At 39.4% G+C, this 18,594-nt stretch overlaps 1 protein-coding gene across 2 annotated transcripts in view; it reads left to right on the forward strand.

Moving 5' to 3' along the window:
- The window catches only part of HELZ (helicase with zinc finger), a 248,474-nt gene extending 238,240 nt beyond the window's left edge, over positions 1-10,234 (forward strand). Inside the window, exon 33 of one of the 2 annotated variants that reach the window (XM_006833595.1) lies at positions 9,603-10,234. In XM_006833595.1, coding sequence (XP_006833658.1) covers positions 9,603-9,937 — 335 coding nt within the window. In that variant the 3' untranslated portion in view covers positions 9,938-10,234. The remainder of the gene's footprint in view (positions 1-9,602) is intronic. The other variant, XM_006833594.1, reaches the window with a different exon arrangement.
- The last annotated feature ends 8,360 nt before the right edge of the window (positions 10,235-18,594 follow it).

Here is an 18,594-nt window from a genome sequence, read left to right on the forward strand (position 1 = left end):
CATGTAAACTATCATATAATTCACAATAAAACATTTAAAATAAATAAATAAAATCACCCACTGTTATTGTAGATTAGTCTGTTTCTTTCTTCAGATCTTTTAGAGTTTGCTTTATATATTCTGGAGCTCTTTCATTGGGAGCTAGGTATTTATTGTGGTTATGGCATCTTATTCAATTGTTGCTTTAATCATGAGAAAATGTCCATCTTTATCTATTATGCTGGTTTTTGCCTTAAAGTTTATTTTATCAGAGATTAGTTCTGCTACTCCTCTTTGCTTTTTATTGCAATTGGCTTGGTATATTTTTTTCCCATCCTTTGACTGTTAATCTGTTTTTGTCTCTCTCTATGTGTGAAATGTGTCTCTTGCAGACATCATATTGAAGGATCTTGTTTTCTTATCCATTTTGCCACCCTCCGTCTCTTAACTGGTGCATTTAATCTGTTTACATTCAGTGTAATTATCAATAGGTATGGATTAATTGCTGCCATTATGTTTTTGTGGTACTGCTGCTTTCTTTGTTCTGTGTGTCTTCCTTTGCTGAGTTCATGATTTTTGTGTTCTTGTCAGTTTCCCCATAGTTTTAATGTTTCCATGTTCTTCTTGGATTTTCATTTTCTTGGTATGTTGTGAAGTGTTAATTTTCTTTGAGGTTAGCTTATAGTCTGTTAACTTTTCCCTCCATTTAGTGCAGTCTATTTTATCCCCTAATCTACCTGATCATCTCACCATCTGGGTCTCTGTACCTACATGTTTACCTTCTTTTACATTGTAATTGTTTTGATCATAGACTGACCTCCCAGATTCTCTGAGCTTATTCTTAAAGTTTTGTTCTGTTCTCAACTCATCCATCTGTCGATTGAGTTCTGGGAGGTGCTGCCACGTATGTCAATCTCTGGTTGTTGTCTGTTCTTGTTGGTTCTCAGTCCACATAATTCCCTTTAGGATATTTTGTAGCGCAGGGTTGGCTTTGGCAAAATCCCTTAGCTTCTGTTTATCCTGGAATGTTTTGATTGCACCATCATATTTGATTGATAGCTTTGCTGGATAAAGGAATGTTGGTCAGCAGTTTGTTTTTTTTTTCTTTCAGGGTTTTATATATATATGGTTTCTGCTAAGAGATCTGAGCTTAATCTGACTTACTTGCCTTTGTATGTAACACTTCTGTTTTCCCTAGCTGCTTTCAGGTGTGTCTCCTTATTTTTTATTTTGGTGAGCTTGACTATGATATGTCTCGGTAATTTTCTTTTGGGGTCTATCCTTACTGGGGTCCATTGAGCTTCTTGAATGTTTATCTTTTCACTTTTGTTAGAGAAATTTTCTTCCAGCAGTTCTTCAGCTATTTCCTCTGTGGACTTGTGTGATTCTTCCTGTTCTGGAATGCCAATAATTCTTACGTTATTCCTCTTCATGTTGTCCAACATGAATCTTAGACCGACTTCAGATGTTTTTATCCTTTTTTCTGTTTGCTCACCTATCTTAGTGGTATTGAGAGATTTGTTTTCCAGCTCATTGGTTCTGCCTTCCATCTCTTCTGTTCTATTCCTTTGCCCTTTCAGTGTATTGTCTATTTCTGATATTGTATTATTGATCATTTGAACCTCTTTCTGTAGGTTTTGAATTGTTTCCAATGCTGTATCTATCATTTGATTGTTCCTGTAGTGCTTTCTTGACTGCTTCCTTATTTTTTCTCAACTCCATTGTAAAGTGTTTTGAAACATTTTATAATCATTTTTCTGAATTCCTTCTCAGGTGTTTCCAAGGCCTGCCCTCCTTCTAGAATGGAGTCCAGGTCTATCTCTAGGTCATTTGTCTCAGACATTTTATGTTGTTTCTGGACATGTGCTGATATGGTCATCTGCTTTTGCTTCTTGGGTATGTTTAATGTTTATCTGTGGTCTTAATACTTAATTGAGTATGTGTTTTGGTATTTTTTATGCTTTCTGATTGCTTCCCGGTAGATGTGATCCAGGATGTGGGCTTCCCTTTTCACTCTTCTTATTGCTTAACTCAGAGTAACTTTCACAAGTGTTGTCTGCCTCCCTAGTATATGGCAGTTGGTATTGGATCTTGCCTGGGTTTGGGTGTTTTATAGAGTGTGATTGTAGCTTGACTGTATGGCAGCCAGTTGCTGGCTCTTCTTGGGTAATATAAGAAGACAAAGAGTCCCCCAGTAGTAGAAGGGGGAACATAAAACAGCAAAACAACAACAACCACAACAACAACAAAACAACAAAAAACTAGACTGGATACTGTAGTCCATAATCACAGAAAAGGGAGAGGAGGGAGAGAAGAAAAGGGGGGAAAAAAAAAAAGCTGTAGCCTAATGTGAGTATGACTTTAAATGTCCTCTTTCAGCTTCATGCCTTCAGAGCTGCCTGAGAGATTTCAAGATGCCACTGTTGGTTGTTATGCTATACCTCAGGATTTAATTTAATTTTCAGCCTGTTTTGTTTTTAAACTCTTTCCCTCTCCACGTCCCTTGTTCTGGCTTTTCTGTATTTATAAAAACAAACAAAATAGTTCAGCTCTTGGGCTAAGAGTGGAGAGTATCTGTGCGCATGCATGGCAGAAGAACCCACCAGTGGTGAGGGTCACGGTGTCCACCTGCTTAGGTACCCCCTCTAGTCACCAGAATGGAAGTGCGCAAACAGTGGGGGACCAATGAACAGATCCCAAAAAAAAGAAAATCAGAACAAAGCAAAACCTACAAAGTGTATTGTCCACCTTTGCTCCGAGGTTCCCGCCATGTTTTTCCATGGTGTGTCTGTTCCCCCGCTTGGTCTTGCCATTTGGTCTCGCCCAAGTTGTTGGCTCCAGGCCTTTGAGCCCGGCAGATTCAAAAGTACACGATTTCTTACTTTTGCTACAAGTTCCATTAGCTGTAAGCCTTTAAAATATTCCTAGATATGTGGTTCTGAGTTTTGGAGCTCTGCCCTGAATCAGCTTTGCCTGGTATTCTGTGGTCTTGCTGACAGTGAACCTCACTGTACCTCCACCTTAGCCACCATCAAACCCTGCCTCCAATAAAATGCACTTTTAACTTTCCTTTATTCACTATTATATTTTTCATGTTGTTGTTGTTGTTAAGTGCCATCGAGTCGGTTCCAACCCATAGTGACCTAGTACTAGTATAGGGTTTCCAAGGAGCAACTGGTGAACTTGACCTGACAACTTTGTGGTTCAAACTGACTTTGCAGTCCAGCACATTAGCCTGGGGAAACTAATTGTATCTTTTGAGATCTTTACTGCCTTAATCTTTGTAGGCCTCAGATACTGGTGTTTGTAGCCAAGTCTGCAGTCTTTGTGTGGTGAATTTCTGCCCTGGTAACATCAACCTTTGTATTTTGCATTAATTTTGTTCATCTTTGAAATGTGAATTCATTGTTTCTGTAACTGACCTGTTTTTGAGTATAATTCTTATAGACATATTTTTAGAACAGTAGACTTGATGGGACAAAAAAAATTTTTTTTGGTTTTGTTTCCAGCAAGAGACATTGTCATTTTCATCTGTAAACATTCATTGCTATGTGTAAGCTAGGACCCTGGTGGTACAGTGGTTAAGCCCTTGGCTGCTAATCAAAAAGTTGATGGTTCGAACCTACCAGCCCCTTTGTGAGAGAATGATGTGGCAGTCCACATCTATAAAGATTTACAGCCTTGGAAACCCTGTGGGCCATTCTACTTTGCCTTACAGGGTCGCTATGAGGTGGAATCAACTCGATGATAATGAGTTGTTTATGTGTAAACTTTTGTGTGCTTTTGTGTTTTTTGTTTTCTTTTTAAATTTTAATTGTGAGTTGAGTGATAGTTTACATGGGAGAACATTAGTTTTACACTCATCGTTTCATTGCAGTGATTACAGTCTCCTCTGTTCATCATCGGTCAACAGTATTTACTTCTATTCCCTCTGGTTTTTTTAGAGGGGCGGGAGGGAATGTACACAAAAACACTCAAGAATATATAATGATTTAAATAACCAAAGGGCACATCCTGGCCACCAGCACACAGCCTTTCTCTTTCCATGAGTCTAGAGTCTTCAGCTGCTCCCTTTCTCCAGGTCCTCATTTCTGCCTCCTTTCGCTGTTTCTCTGGATAGGAGAAGCCCATTCCACTCATGCTCTTCTCCCTTGACAAGCTGTTGTATTTTGCTTGGAGTTACTTTGCCATTTTGAAAGACTGACATAAATACACCCATACTCTATTTGAATTTCTTGAGAAACATCTTAAATTACAAGTCAGTCTCCTGGGATCCCCTATGCAGTGCTCTCATTGACGTTCATTTGGCATTTGACGTCTGCCTCTCCTGTTGCCATTTAACCATGTTGCCGGTTTGTTTATTGTCTCCACAATGAAATCATGAGAACAGCATCGAATAGATAGTTGTTGTTGTTGTTAAGTACTGTGGAGTAGGTTCCAACTCATAGTGAACCCTGCACAAGGTTTCTGAGGCTGCAAATCTTTACAGGAGCAGAAAGTCTCATCTTTCTCCTGTGGAGCAGCTGGTAGTTTTGAACTGCTGACCTTGAGGTTAGCAGCCAGATTTGTAACCACTACACTACCAGAGCTCTTTGAATAGATAGTAACTCGTCAATAAATGTTTGTTGAATTGCATAGAGATTGCAGTTTCAGGCTTTGGAAAGATTAATGGCCAGATTCCAGTAAATAGAAGCAACCTATGAGAAAGCAGGAGTAGACGACGAAACAGGATCACCAAGGTCTGTCTACTTATGTTGATGGTCTGGAGAGATCAACCAGGGAGCAGGCAGGAAGAAAAATTTCGAATGGCAGACAAGATAATACCACAATAACTAAAACAGTCCTATGGGCAACCCAGAGACAGAGTCAACTGTGCAAAGCATGGAGTTTATAATAAAAGAAAGATCAGCATGAAAGAGAGAGATGATTCAGTAAATGATATTGGTTCAATTCTGTACCCATTCAGGGGGAAAATAAACAAATGAACAAAGTTTGATCTTTACCTTATGCTATATACTAAAAAATTGCAGATAGATCAAAGATCTTAATCAGAAGCTTAAAATTATCAAAGATTTGGGGGAAATGCGGAATAAATACTTATCTGACTCCATAAAAGAAAATGTTCATAGATTTATGACAAAGTGAAAATATTTTAAATAGAATTCAAGGGATAATCAAAAAGGAGGCAAAAATATTTGCAATGTATGGCAAAGGATGAGTATTCTTTACACGTACAAAGTACCTATAAAATGATATTAAAAACAAGCAGTGGGATAGAGTCTAATAATGGACAGACGTTACATCAGGCAGCCTGCAAATGAGTAGTAGGCATAGGGGAACCGTCTGTAAGCACCAATAATCCAAGAAGTACAAAGTAAAACTGCAGCAGGATAGTACTCACATGTTAGATAGGCTGAGTCTTAGGGAAGATCACCTAACGCCAGTGGTTGAGGGAAATGCACACTCTCAGAAATGGGTGGTTATGAGTATAAATGGGCATTATGTCTCTGGAGGGCAGTTTGGCCATAGTTATCAAAAGCTTTCATTGTACATTTATCCAGCCATTATATTTCTAGTAATTTCTTCTAAGGAAATAGTTGTGAATATTTAAGAACGTTTATTTATGATAATATCACAATTGATAAATGTAAAAAAAAACTGACTATAATTAAAATTTCTAAAAATGACAGATTATTTAAATAAATTATGAAATATACACATTCCCCAGATTACAACCATCCAACTTACAGATAGTTCATATTTGTTCTCTAATGTAGGGCTTTAAACCGGTTCTGTGTTGGCCAAGGAAGTGAAAAAGAACAGACCCAAATGTTTGCAATTCATCGCTGTAATTGGAACAAGGATCAAAGCCCCTGGAATGGGAGATTGGGAGAAGCCTAGTGAAGCCCTTTCAGAAGCCTCTTGCAGGAGTTTGGATGAGTGTCAGGCTACAGAGCCTCCAGGGCTGCGAAATGCTTCTCTCCTGGCCGACAGAAACAAGGGCATAGCAACCAAACATCTTGTGCTTTGGATTTTGACTCAAAGATGGTGACCAACGATGCCTTGACACATATTCAAAGAGGCGCCATCGGCCGCCACCATCATGGAGTGGGGCTTCACTGCCTACTTCCTACTTGGGTCAAAATCCAAAGTGCAAGACATATTTTACCCTCGTTTTCATTAGCCATGACCAAACAGTTTTGAACTGGTTCGAAGTCCTGAAAGTAACACACATTCAAAGTGCCTTGGTCAGCCACCATGGTTGAATGAACGGGGCACCTGCTATCCTTGCGCTTCCTTGGTCGTGACTGAACGAGGAAGAACTGGTTCTGCTCCCTGCTTTGAAATGATCGCAGCAAATTCTTCATCCCAGTCACTTTCCTTAAATCCACATGCAGCTTGGTCTTGCGCTAAAGTAAGGCTAGTAAGCACCATGAAAATGCAGTTAGGAGCGCCTCTCGTTTGGAACCCCAGGACGGTCTGCTGTTTGCATTATGTGCAAAGGGGAAAAGTACACCAAGTTTGAGGCTTTTGTTTGCTATTTGGGAAGATGAATTTCTTCTCTGGAGTTTTCTGTATTTTCCAAATTGTCCCCAGTGAATATGTATTATGCTTATAAGCCAATGAAGTGTTATTGAAATTTTAAAGAGATTGAAAACAAAAGCAATATTTGACAACAAGCTATAATAGTGAAATTTAGTGAACAATAAAATTGGTTTGGAAGGGTGCAGTCAAATTTCAAAGAGCTTTAAAGTGAAGCCAATTAAAGGAAGTGACATGAAATGGTTCACACTATTTGGTTGTTATTGTTAGTTTTCTGGTGTGGTGCTGTGGGTTAATGAGCTGTACTGCAGAGTTAGTTTGAACCACAAGATTGACAGTTTAAGCTCACCAGCTGCTCCTCAGAACCCTATACAGGATCACTATGGATCAGAGCCAACTCAACGGACTTAACCACAATAGTAATATAAGGTATACCTTATTATGGAGCTACTTATGTATATTACAAGCGTTTTTAACAAATGTGATCCAATATTTACTATTACTTAGATTACTAATAAGAACTGTTTTCATTAGAAGTCTGCATATACAGCTGATTTTTATTTAAGACAATTCCCATTTTCATACTGTCAGCAGTTAATATAATTGTAGCATAACCCTGGGAGTATGGTCACGCTAGAAGATAAGCAGTAGGCTGAAAACCACAAGGTCTATGGTTCGAGCCCACCAGCCGCACTGTGTGAGAATGATGAGGCTTTCTGCTCCCTTAAAGATTTATAGCTTTAAGACAGGGATGGGCAACTTGGACATTGGCTACACAAAAAGGGGGGTGGACCTAAAAAGGCAAGAAGTGACTGGCGTACAAGCTTTCAAGAGGGAACCTAGATCCAGAGGCCACGGAGGAAGGCAGAATCTCCACTGAGTAGTATCCAGTCTATCTGGGTGAGGCTGATGAAAGGAGATGCGGATAGCACTCATGTGGTACAATAGTGAATAATAGTTATCAGGACTGACTGTGAGGGTTGGAAATGTAAAGGTAGACGTTTTGTAGCAAAAGGAGGGGAGTGATTAGAACACTTAAAATGGGGCTACAACGTGCCCAGTGAAGGAGGCTTCCTGCGGAGCCTCTGCAATACATAAGACTATAGGTAGAAGCCTGAACCATATCCAGATCTCCAGAGATGGGAAATTTCCACTTGAAAGGACGAGCAGACCAGCCTGGAATGGCTAGAAGAATAGAAGAAACTTCTTGAAAGACCTTCAGGAAAAATACAAAACAATAGAGGCTGACCCACTGTTACTACAAGAACAAACAAGCTGCTTGCCCAGGAAACATTAAGGCAAGTGATCAGGTCCCCTCAGTGCAAACCCCCTTCGAAGACTAAGACTCAATGGGAATACACGCTCTGATTAGTGACCACGCTCGTCACTGATAAGGGGAAGTGAGGGAAAAACAACAATGAAGTGGCGAGCTAAGCCCTACAATATGGAGAGTGAAGTGTTCAGCTGATAAAAAGAGAGAGAGCATATGCACAAGAACACCCACACTTGCAGATAATACCCACTTGACCTGGCTTCAATGACTGGATGATCAGAGCTCAAAGAAGAAGAAAGAAGAGGAAAAAAAGAATAATCTGATGCAATTTGATGAACTTGACCTATAACTATGGAAGCAGTAGGTCAAAAGAGGGAACAAATTCTTACAGCAAGAATCATTCCCACCTCCTCCACACACAGAGTAGACAGGGATGGGCAACTTGGACATTGGCTACCCAAAATGGGGGGCGGGGGGCAACAAAGACAAGAAGTGACTGGTTTCCAAGCTTCCACGAGGGAACCTGGAGACAGGGGGCCTGGAGGAAGGCAGAATCTCCAGTGAGTAGCATCCAATCTGCCTAGGCGGAGTTGATGAAATGAAATGCAGATGGGTCTCTTGTGATACAGGAGTGAATAATTGTTATCAGGACTGATTGTGAAGGTTGGAAATATAAAGGTAGACATTTTATAGCAAGGAAGGAAGTGATTAACTTTTCAGTCTAGGAGCATAGGTCCCTAGGACCATCAACGGAGAAGAGCCAAGAGCGGGACCCTACCCAGAGAAACAGTGATGCCTGAGATGGAGGCAGAGATGATGACGTGGAGCGATGGAGCAGCTGGGGGCTTTAGATCCAGAGAGGGAGAGCAACTGTGTGCTGAAGACCAGGGGAGGGGGGAGATAGTGTAGGGGGCAGGCTTGCAGGGTATACCCTTTGGTTGGTTGATGATGCATGGAGGGGATTGTAACCATGGCAATGATAGAATGAATGTAAAACTAATGTTCTCCCATGTAAACTATCATATAATTCACAATAAAACACTTAAAAAAAAAAAAAAGGGAGGGGAGTGGTTGACTTTTCAGTCCATAAGTGGAGGGCCCTGGGACCATCAAGGGAGAAGAGCAGAGAGCGGGACCCTACCCAGAGTAACAGGGATGCCAGAGATGAAGGCAGAAACCGTGAGGTGGAGAGATGGAGCAGCTGGGGACTCCAGACCCAGAGAGGGAGAGGGGCTGTGTGCCGATGACCCGGGGGGGTGGGGGTAGGAAAAGGGGGGGGGAGGCTTGCAGGGTATACAGTTTGGTTGGTTGATGATGCATGGAGGGGATTGTAACCATGGCAATGATAGTATAGGATGAATGTAGAGCTGATGTTCTCCCATGTAAACTATCACATAATTCACAATAAAACATTAAAAAACACACACACACACAAAGATTTACAGCTTCAGAAACCCTATACAGCATCAGTATCAGTTGGCATTGACTCCACAGCACTTAACAACAACATGACATTATATAATATATAATATTGACAAATGATACAGTTGTAAGTTACATTATTTTTTAGCAAGCCTTGAAATAAGACCTTTAGTTCTTATCTGTTAGTGGTTCCAGTTCTTGTGGTGAATCCTTTTGTGAGTATGTCTAGAAGATAAGAGAAGTGAGTTGCAATGTGATTTCAGCATTATGTGGTAGATGGTGCTTCCGCTGCCCCCGAGAACCCCATCATGACATCCAGTGAATAAGATGCATGAATGTCACTGCCACCTCCCTTGACAGCAATGTTCCTGTTCTCTGCTTTTAGCTCCTCCCAAGACTGTCAAACCCCCTGAGGATCAGCTGAAGTCGGAAAATCTGGAGTTGTCCAGTTCCTTCAACTATAACGTGCTGCAGCATCTTGGCCAGTTTCCCCCCCTCATGCCCAACAAGCAGCTCGCGGAGTCGACCAACAGCAGTAGTCAACAGAGCTCTGTGGGGAGCAAACCCGTCATGTCCTATGCCAGTGCTCTGCGGGCACCCCCCAAGCCCAGACCCCCGCCTGAGCAGACGAAGAAGAATAGTGACCCTCTGTCTCTGTTCCAGGAACTCAGCCTGGGCAGCTCCTCGAGCAGCAATGGCTTTTACTCCTATTTTAAATAAGCACTCTTTTCCTCAAGGGAAAATGTTTTATTTCTGTTTGTACCAGTAGAATTCAAATAGCTGGACTTCATCTATAGATGCACAGTTCCCTTTGTTTTTAATATGAAATATGTTCTCACTTAATTGCTTTGCTGCTAGACTTGCAACTAATTTTTTAAAGTATATTCCATTATTTTGCATTTTTGATGTGTCAGAATTTTGACAGCTTTTATGTAGAATAAAAAATATTTTTAAATTTGTGTATTGTTACATATGTTTGCATCAAGCTAGCAGCTAAGAGGTTAATTGTGCAACTATAAAAAAAAAAAAAAAAGAGGAAAAAAGTTTGTCTAAAATGTATTTAAAAAGAAAAAAAAAAATTGTAAGTAGCATTTACATTTATTCAATAATATTACCATATGCTGGGTTTTTCTGTACCAGAAATGGCCAGTTGATGTACAAATGTATGTTATTTTTGCTTAAATTCATTTAAAAATTTTTTTTAAATAAAGGGGCAGCATCTTCTTAAATACTTTAAGTTTTATCAGCTTTTTTGTTTTTTGTTTTTGTTTTTGGTGACAGGATGCTGCATTCTAAAACGTCATCGTTTTAGAATCCATATGATGAGCTGTTGTAACCTCCATCCACCACAGGAGAGAGTTAAAGGCAGTCTTTGCAGGTATACCTAGTAGGCCGCTGTTTTTTTGAAAAGTGAAAAAAAACACTGGCATACTAATTTTGTTTTTTAGACAAGCTATACTTCAAGCTTGTTTTTATTGTTAATTTGATAGTGGTTTTTTTTTGTTTTTGTTTTTTTTAAACAAATCATGAAGTTGAAAAATTTTTAGGATTGTTGGTGCTTAGTAGACTTGATAACTATTTTAAAAATGCGTGAATTTAGTAAAATCCTTCCCCTCCCCCTCACTATGCATGTGTAAATGTTTGTTATCTGGCTTTTTTCCCTTTCCTAGTGGTATAAAGACTTGTGCCGCTTTAAGGTTTTTTTTTTTTTCCCCCTCAGTAAAAATTTTGGTACCTTATTTGATGTTTACATTAAAATGTGACATTATACATGGAAATTCAAATATTTTGCTAACTGTTTTGTTTGAGGAACATCATTAAAGAAGAAATACTATGTTTGTCAAAGATGTATCAAAATTCATCTTAATCAGGGGCAGAAAATGACCCTTGTTTGTCATGTCTTTCAGTTCTTCTAAAGTAACCCCACTGAACTTGTATAAAAATATAAGATTTAAATAGGTATCTTAAATATTCTATAATCTACAAATTGTTTTGAATGAACTTTGGTAAAATCCAAAGGAAAACATTTACCTGCTTAAAACTTGTGGTCTTGTCATAATTTTGAAGCGATGCATGTCCTTATCACCTTTCCTGATCAAGTAGTCTGACTTTTATACTTCAGAAGGTTCTTGAAACTATATAACTTTTTTTTTTTTTTTTTTTAAATGAGTCTGGGAATTACTATGGATAAACCCAACCTTCCTGGTGATCCATTCAGAATTCATTTTTCTTCCTTTTTCTTTTGGTGTTTAGAGGACTACTTTTAAATAGGCCATCCTGTTCATTTATAAATGGGGTTGAAAATGGCAGAGCTAAAGAGAAACCATTCTCTCTTCCTCAGAGTTTAGTCACAGTTTAGGATGACAGAGCACCTTCTGTGAGAGACCCTGAGCTCCAGGACACATGAGGGTTGCCTCTTTCCTTCATGCAGAGGGTAGACCATCTGCACGTGGCTCCCCAGTATGGCCTGCAGGTCTGGAGACAGACATCAGATGTGCTGATGGTTAGTATGGATCACAGCTGGGAATTGGAGCCAGTGAGCCTTACCTTTGCTATGATAAGACATCACTATATTGTACTAGGTTCAGTTTTGTTCAACATAACTTTAGTCAGAAGACCAGAAGAAAAAGTAATTGCCTTATAGCACTGTATCTCCAACTGTGTAATGAAACTCCAGACATAGCCCACGTGGAAATGAGGTGTCCCTGATGTGAGGGTGACTCTGAGAAATCATTTTCCGGGTGCTGACGATCTCGTCTCCAGAATACAAAAGATTGCAGCACAGACTTGATCCATGTTCAGAGGCTTTTTAATAACATGAAGACAAAACTGTAACATCAAGACTTTCAGGAAAACCCCTCATTATGAAGTAATGGTCTAACTTTCTGATTTTCATACTTGAACCTTTAAAAAACTCCTGCTTTTAAATTATTTATATTTATATTTAGTTAAAGCACCACGGGCACACTCCACCACCTTACTATGTCTCGAATAAATAGAAGGGGGCTTCAAAAAGCTCATGGAAGAATGGAACTAAAAGATAGTGGAATTTTTCCACAAACTTTTTGAAGCACCCCCATCCCAGCTCCCCCCATATATCAAGAATGGATAGAGAAGCTGTGAAGTTGTGACATCCCAATTATAAGCAGTTATTATAAAAACTTTTCAATAATGCCTACTTACCAGTCCACTCTTGTGTTGTACTCATCTAAGTGTTCCTTGCTTCCTTCAGGTCTCCACAGCTAGTCAAGGACACAGTATTGTTCCCATCACATACTCTCCAGTCTGCATTGAATGATTATTTAACCTCTGACAAACTTAGCTTTTTTTCCTTTTTTAATTTAACTTTTTATTGTGATTTGGGTGAAAGTTTACAGAGCCAAATGGGTTTTGCATTCAACAGTTCGTGTACATTTTGCTTCATGGCATTGGCTGCAATCCCCACAACGTGGCGGCACACTTCCCTCTGCCTTCCCATGTTTTCCATTCCCATCCCTTTCTGCCTTCTGAGTTTTACCCCTAGACACATGTTGCCCACTGGTCATGTATGGTCTGTTGTTTGACACACCTTATATGTATGTCTGTTGTTTAACTGAAAGTTGAGCCATGAGGGTGAGTTCAGTTCCAGACTTCAAAGGAATACTAAGGGCCAAAGTATGGGGCATCAGACCTGTATGTAAGCCTGGTCTTTTTTATGATTTTGAATTTTCTTCTATGTTTTTTGCCCACTCTATCTAGAGATCTCCTATTGTGATCATTTTCAGAGTGGTCAGCAGTTGGTTAGCTGGGGCAACATCTATTTCTCTGGTCTCAAGGTCATGCAGATTGGTGTTCATGTGGTCCGTTAGCCATTTAGACTAATTGGTTTCTTGTGTCTCTGATTTTCTTCACCAGACTTACTCTTCCTCATCATTATTTTATGCCATCTTTCCAACTGCGCTTTAAAGATACCTTATGTACCCATAGTGGCTTGTAAGTGGTTTTGAGCAAATCTTACTGTGAGACTCACTGCAAGTTTCCATTAAAGTAAGACATGACTTCTGAATACAGCTGATGATATTTAGGTATTAAGCACCCACAAATGGGACTTCTAAATTAGAACTTTATATTGTAGTTTCGAGCTTAGAGCTTCGGTAAAACTTATTTGTGGGGGTGGGGGAGACGTTTTAAAAATTCATGGGGAAATTCCACTATCTTTCAGTTCCATTTTTCCATGAACGTTTTATTTCTTAAAAGAAAACTTGACGATAACCCTCGGATAATACTAAGTATTAATTACCAAGTTCATTTCCTTCCAGAACAGATTTTTTCTGCGTGAGGTACATTATTCACATGCTGTCTTTGCAATTCTTTGTTCTTTTTATCACTCTGAGGTTTTCTTTCTTGACAGAAAAATTTTATATTCATTTTGTGTTTTAATTTCAGTGCTACTTGAGATTTTCCTTTTTTTTTTTTTTTTTTTACCTTAAAGAAATTATTTTGGATGGTAGAGTTTGTAAAATAGAATAATTCATCCTTTTTTTTTTTTAAACCCTGATCTAAAAATGAATTTTTGTTAAAATTTGAAGAGCCTCATTCAGTTTAACATGGAGACTTTCTGGTGTGCTTTTCAGACGTTGCCGGTGCCATTTTGGCATGGGCTTTGCCAAATTGTTACAGCCGAGCTTTGTTTTGATTTAATCAGTAGTTAATTATTGACTGTTTAAACTAACATGGTCTTAGTCTGTTTTTCGTCACACAGACTGGCTTTCTATCCAGGTCGTTTTCTATGTGAAATAGCAGACTACTTCATGTGGGGGGTTTTCTTCGGAGTTTCTAGAGTAAGTTCAGATTCAGTGTAAACATGAATGGTCTTTTCAGTTGTAAGAACTGCAGAATAAGGGAAAGCATTACCTAATTAAAAGCTAACCGTCTCCAAGTCCTATTTGTGAAAAGAGTGTCCTTGTTTGGGGAAGCACAGAAGTTGCTGAGAAAGCAAAAACAATTTCCTAACTTAGGGATAATTCTTATATAGTAATTTTTTTTTTTTTACTCTAATGTCATTGATTTTACACATTTAGTATTTTTTATGTATATATGTCTCAAGAGCAAAGCTATAAGCAGATAAGAATGTAACTGTAGCCACTATGGCGCAAGGAGAAACAGGGAGTGAAAAACAACTTCAAGACAGATCTACATATTTTAACTACAGTTTTTGAGAAACTTAGATTTACCAATTTATTCAGTTAAAAATAGACACCGGTTTTACTTAGCATTGTTTTATACTGGAGTTGTTTTTAAAAAGGGAATCCCAGAAAAAAAAACTATAAAAATACAAGGTAAAAACTTTAAATATAATGAAAGACACAGATTGCTGCCTTAAAATATTTAGACTAGTCTCTGATCTTTTTCCTTCTAGGTCCTCAAGGGTACTTGTTTGCTTTCTCTGATTTCCCGGACATTATTGTCTATATGTCTTCCTGTGTTTCTACGTAAACTTTTAATGGATCTGATTTTTCTTTTCCATTCTTGGCTGTCTGAAATTAGAAAAATGGATAATGTCCTAACTATGACCTTGCTCAAAATATAGTGGCGCCTGCTGCACGTTATCAAGATGCCATCCTTAAAGACAAGGTGGCATGTTAGTCTTCAAAGCACTCATTTTGATGGGCTCTCACATTGCCCACCGACTTGAGGCCAGATATCTGTTTGCTGAGCTGCTCCCGTAAAGCTGCTAAATTCACACTTATTCCTTTCATATCTGTTTAATTAGCAATTTGAGACGTTGTTAGAAGGAGTGACTCTAATGTTTAAAATTCTTATTTTAACACATTTGGGAAAAGGTGTTAGGTCATTACTTTAAACTAGAATCTCAGATTAAATAGATGAAAACCAAAAAATAATTCTAATGTAACATTTAATTTGTTGAGCTGATTGAACAAATCTACCTTGGAGTGAATTTTAAAGAGAGAATCACTTTTGCGTGTTTTTCCAACTTTTTTGAAGTGAGGTACCTAACAGAAGAATCTAGACTTAGAAACATGAGTGCAGTTTGATCCTAACCCAGCTCTCTGGGCAGTGATAATAAAAGGTTCTGAAGCTGGAGTGTCCTGAAGATCTAGAGACATTCATATAGTTTTAGTAATCAGAGTGTTAGACCAGACTTTATTTACAATTTGTTCAACAGAGGTTTTATTTTGATACAAATACTAAGCATAAAACATAGTACATTTTATAAAAGTCTATGAGTTCATAGAATTTTCATGGTTTCTGGGAAGTCTTTTTAGATATTTTTTCGCATTTCACATATGAGGCCCCTGTGGTATTTTATATACTAGCATGTGACTACCTACCATAGATTTAGAGGAGGGGAAATTAATATGACTTTTGAAAAACGATTTGATTTTATAAGAGAGATTTTGTTTTTCATGAGCAGGTGCTGGGCACAGATTGCTTGTGTTTCACATTGTGTAACTGTGAAGACCAAGTGTCTGGCTACAAAGTGTTCTATTTTAAGGCTTTGGAATTGTGTAGTCAGTCTAGACTCCGGTGAGCATCAGAAGGGCGTGGAGGTCTTGTTTCAAGACACACTGCTGCCCTCCTCTCCAAAAGTCTCAGATTCTAGAGCTGGAGTCTTCTCATATCCAACTAGTTCCCAGGGATCCTGGTACCGCTAGTCCAGGAACTGCATGTTGAGAGTCGCTGGTGTAGAGGAAGTCCAAAGAGCTTTTCAACCATCTTTATTTTCCTAACTGTGATGCCGGGAGTGGAACACTATTGGATTGACTGCCATCCTCCACCTCCCTCCTGGTTAGCATCTCTGAGCACTTTCGTTTGTAGGGTGAGTCTGAAAGTGTGTACATTTGTATGGTGTGAATAGAGGCCAGGTTGACTCTCCACACGGGCTGATGTGATGGAAGAAGTCATCAGAATGTAAAGAGAATGCATGAAGTATCGAGGGCGTTGTACTAGGATGGCAGTGACGGATCATGGAAACCAGTAGGTACCCCAAGTAATGTATTAGTAGGTTCCATAACTTTTTTTTTTTGGGTGGGGGGGGTGGGTAGAGGGTGAATGCAGATGATTTGCTTTTCAGATTATGTGTTTCTCAGGTTAACAATAATGTTATTTTGGATTCTCTGCTGTGCCCACAGGAGTTAGGGAACCTCCAGAGTTGTATATGAGCAGAAAATGGGTCATTGCGTCTGATGAACTTTGCTACCTTTTAAAACATTTATATGAGAGGGAGCTTCCAAAAACTCGGCGAAAAGTTTCCTTTTTCCATTAACTTTTTGAGGCCCCCCTCGTATATGTTTTCAAAACAGCCTAGGAGAATATTCCCCCTCCACAGCACGAGTTATTCATAAATCATAGGCACACATGTATAAGCAGGTTCCTTTTGAGAAGGCCACTCACTGCCTATGATGTCATCAATCTGACCAGTCTTTGGCCATTTAAAAATTTGTGTATTGTGTCATCTTTGTTAATATCCATCCTGGATTATAGTTTGGGGGATATTGGGCTCTGCCTCTGCTATTCAGTTTGTCTCGGAACTTACTGAGATACTAGAGGAAAGAAAGGCAATATTTTCAAAAGAAAACGACTATAAAATGGCCTGGCTGTGAGAACAAACGTGGGGACTGCCCTAGAAAGCATGGCCGTGGGAATTCTTAACACACAGTGCTCTCTACTCGAAAGGCCGAGGGCACGGGTGGGATTGTTTCAATGTCTAGTCCCAGCTTCCAAGGAGCTCCCGTTTCTGCCTTTATCTTTGCACAGTGCTATGTGAGACCTCTTTATACGTATCTTTCAATAGGTCACAGGCCTCTTTTGTCCTGGTTACAGCTTCGATGTCCTCAGCCCCCTCCCACCGAGAGGAAGGGTCCTGGGTTTTCCTATTTCCAGACCATGCCTGCTTCTGGTAAGCCCATGTATACGACGTTGTACTGTATCCGCTCTCTGTGCCAGTCGTCCGACTTGATTCTTTGAAACCCATGAAGGTACTGATTATATCTTAGTAGTAGTAGTCGTGTCCTGGCTAAATCTGGTGATTAAATACCTCTTTAAATGATAAATGGAATGGGCTTTGCATCTGATTAAAGGGTCCTTTATTAGTGATGCAGGTTTTTGTTTTGTTTGTAATGCTTCAGAAATGTAGTTCTTACCTCAACTTGATCAGCTCACTTTGTATGGTTAGCTAGTTAGCAAATTCATATTGGGTCTTATTTTGAAAAGTCTAAGGAAGGCTATATAAATCTGAGGTGTAATCCCTTTCCATCTCTTAAATGAAAAGTACCAGTTGTGCAGCCATCTAATTAAGCTATGACAAAATTATAACAAAATTATTATTTTTTTCTTTGTGGTTAATGATACTTCATCTGAGAAGTCCTAGTATCTGAAGAGTTTATTCTTAAAAATGAAAATGACTTTGTACCATAAAATGACCCCAAAGCCACTCTCCAGGGTTTTGGGGGGAGGGGGGGTCATCGTCTTTTTCTTTTTCCCCTAAACTTAATTTTTCAATTCTTTTAACCACTTTGATTTCAACTGGGGGTCAATAGTTCCTACAGTGTCATTATCGTCTCAGTGAAGTTCGTTTGTTTTAAAAGATTCTTCGTAACACAAAATGTATTTTACTGCTACAACTAAAATGTATTTATAATAAAATGCCTTTTTAATAATTTGGAGATTTGTTTCTTATGTGTGAACTGCAGCTCTCTGTTTCCTTTTAAGAGCAAAGGTTTGGATGGAAGTCCAGCCCAATACTTTGGTGTCACTCAAATATTAATAGGTACTAGGTAAAGCTAGGAGGCCTGGTGTGGCGCTGTAGGATCAGCATTGGACTGGGAACCACAGGGTCTGCAGTTCAAACCCACCAGTTGCTCCTCGGAAACCCTGTGAGGGTCACCAACAAAGTAAAACTGAGAATCCTGGTGTGGTGCTGGATCTCAAAGTGGGTTTAAACCACAAGGTTGGTAGTTGAAACCCACCAGCCACTCCTTGGAAATCCTATACAGGGTCACTATTGAGTGGGAACCAACTCGAAGGCACTTAACAACAACAACAAGGTCTAAAGCTAAGAAGAAGCTGTAATGGTGTAGCAGGTTAAGCATTGGGCTGCTAAGCGCAAAGTCTGCAGTTCAAACTCACCAGCCACTCTGTAGGAGAAAGATGAAACTATCTGCTCCCATAAAGATTTATAGCTTTGTTGTTGTTGTCAGGTGCCATCAAGTCGGAACCAACTCATAGCGACCCCATGCACAGCAGAACGAAACAATGTCCGATCCTGGGCCAACCTCACTACTGCTGCCAAACTTGAGACCATCAATGATGCCACCTGGCCAATCCATCTCGTTAGGGGTCTTCCTCTTTTTCTCTGACCCTCCACCTTACCCAGC

Source organism: Chrysochloris asiatica, unplaced genomic scaffold (assembly GCF_000296735.1).
Source record: "Chrysochloris asiatica unplaced genomic scaffold, ChrAsi1.0 scaffold00007, whole genome shotgun sequence".
Taxonomy (NCBI): Eukaryota; Metazoa; Chordata; class Mammalia; order Afrosoricida; family Chrysochloridae; genus Chrysochloris; species Chrysochloris asiatica.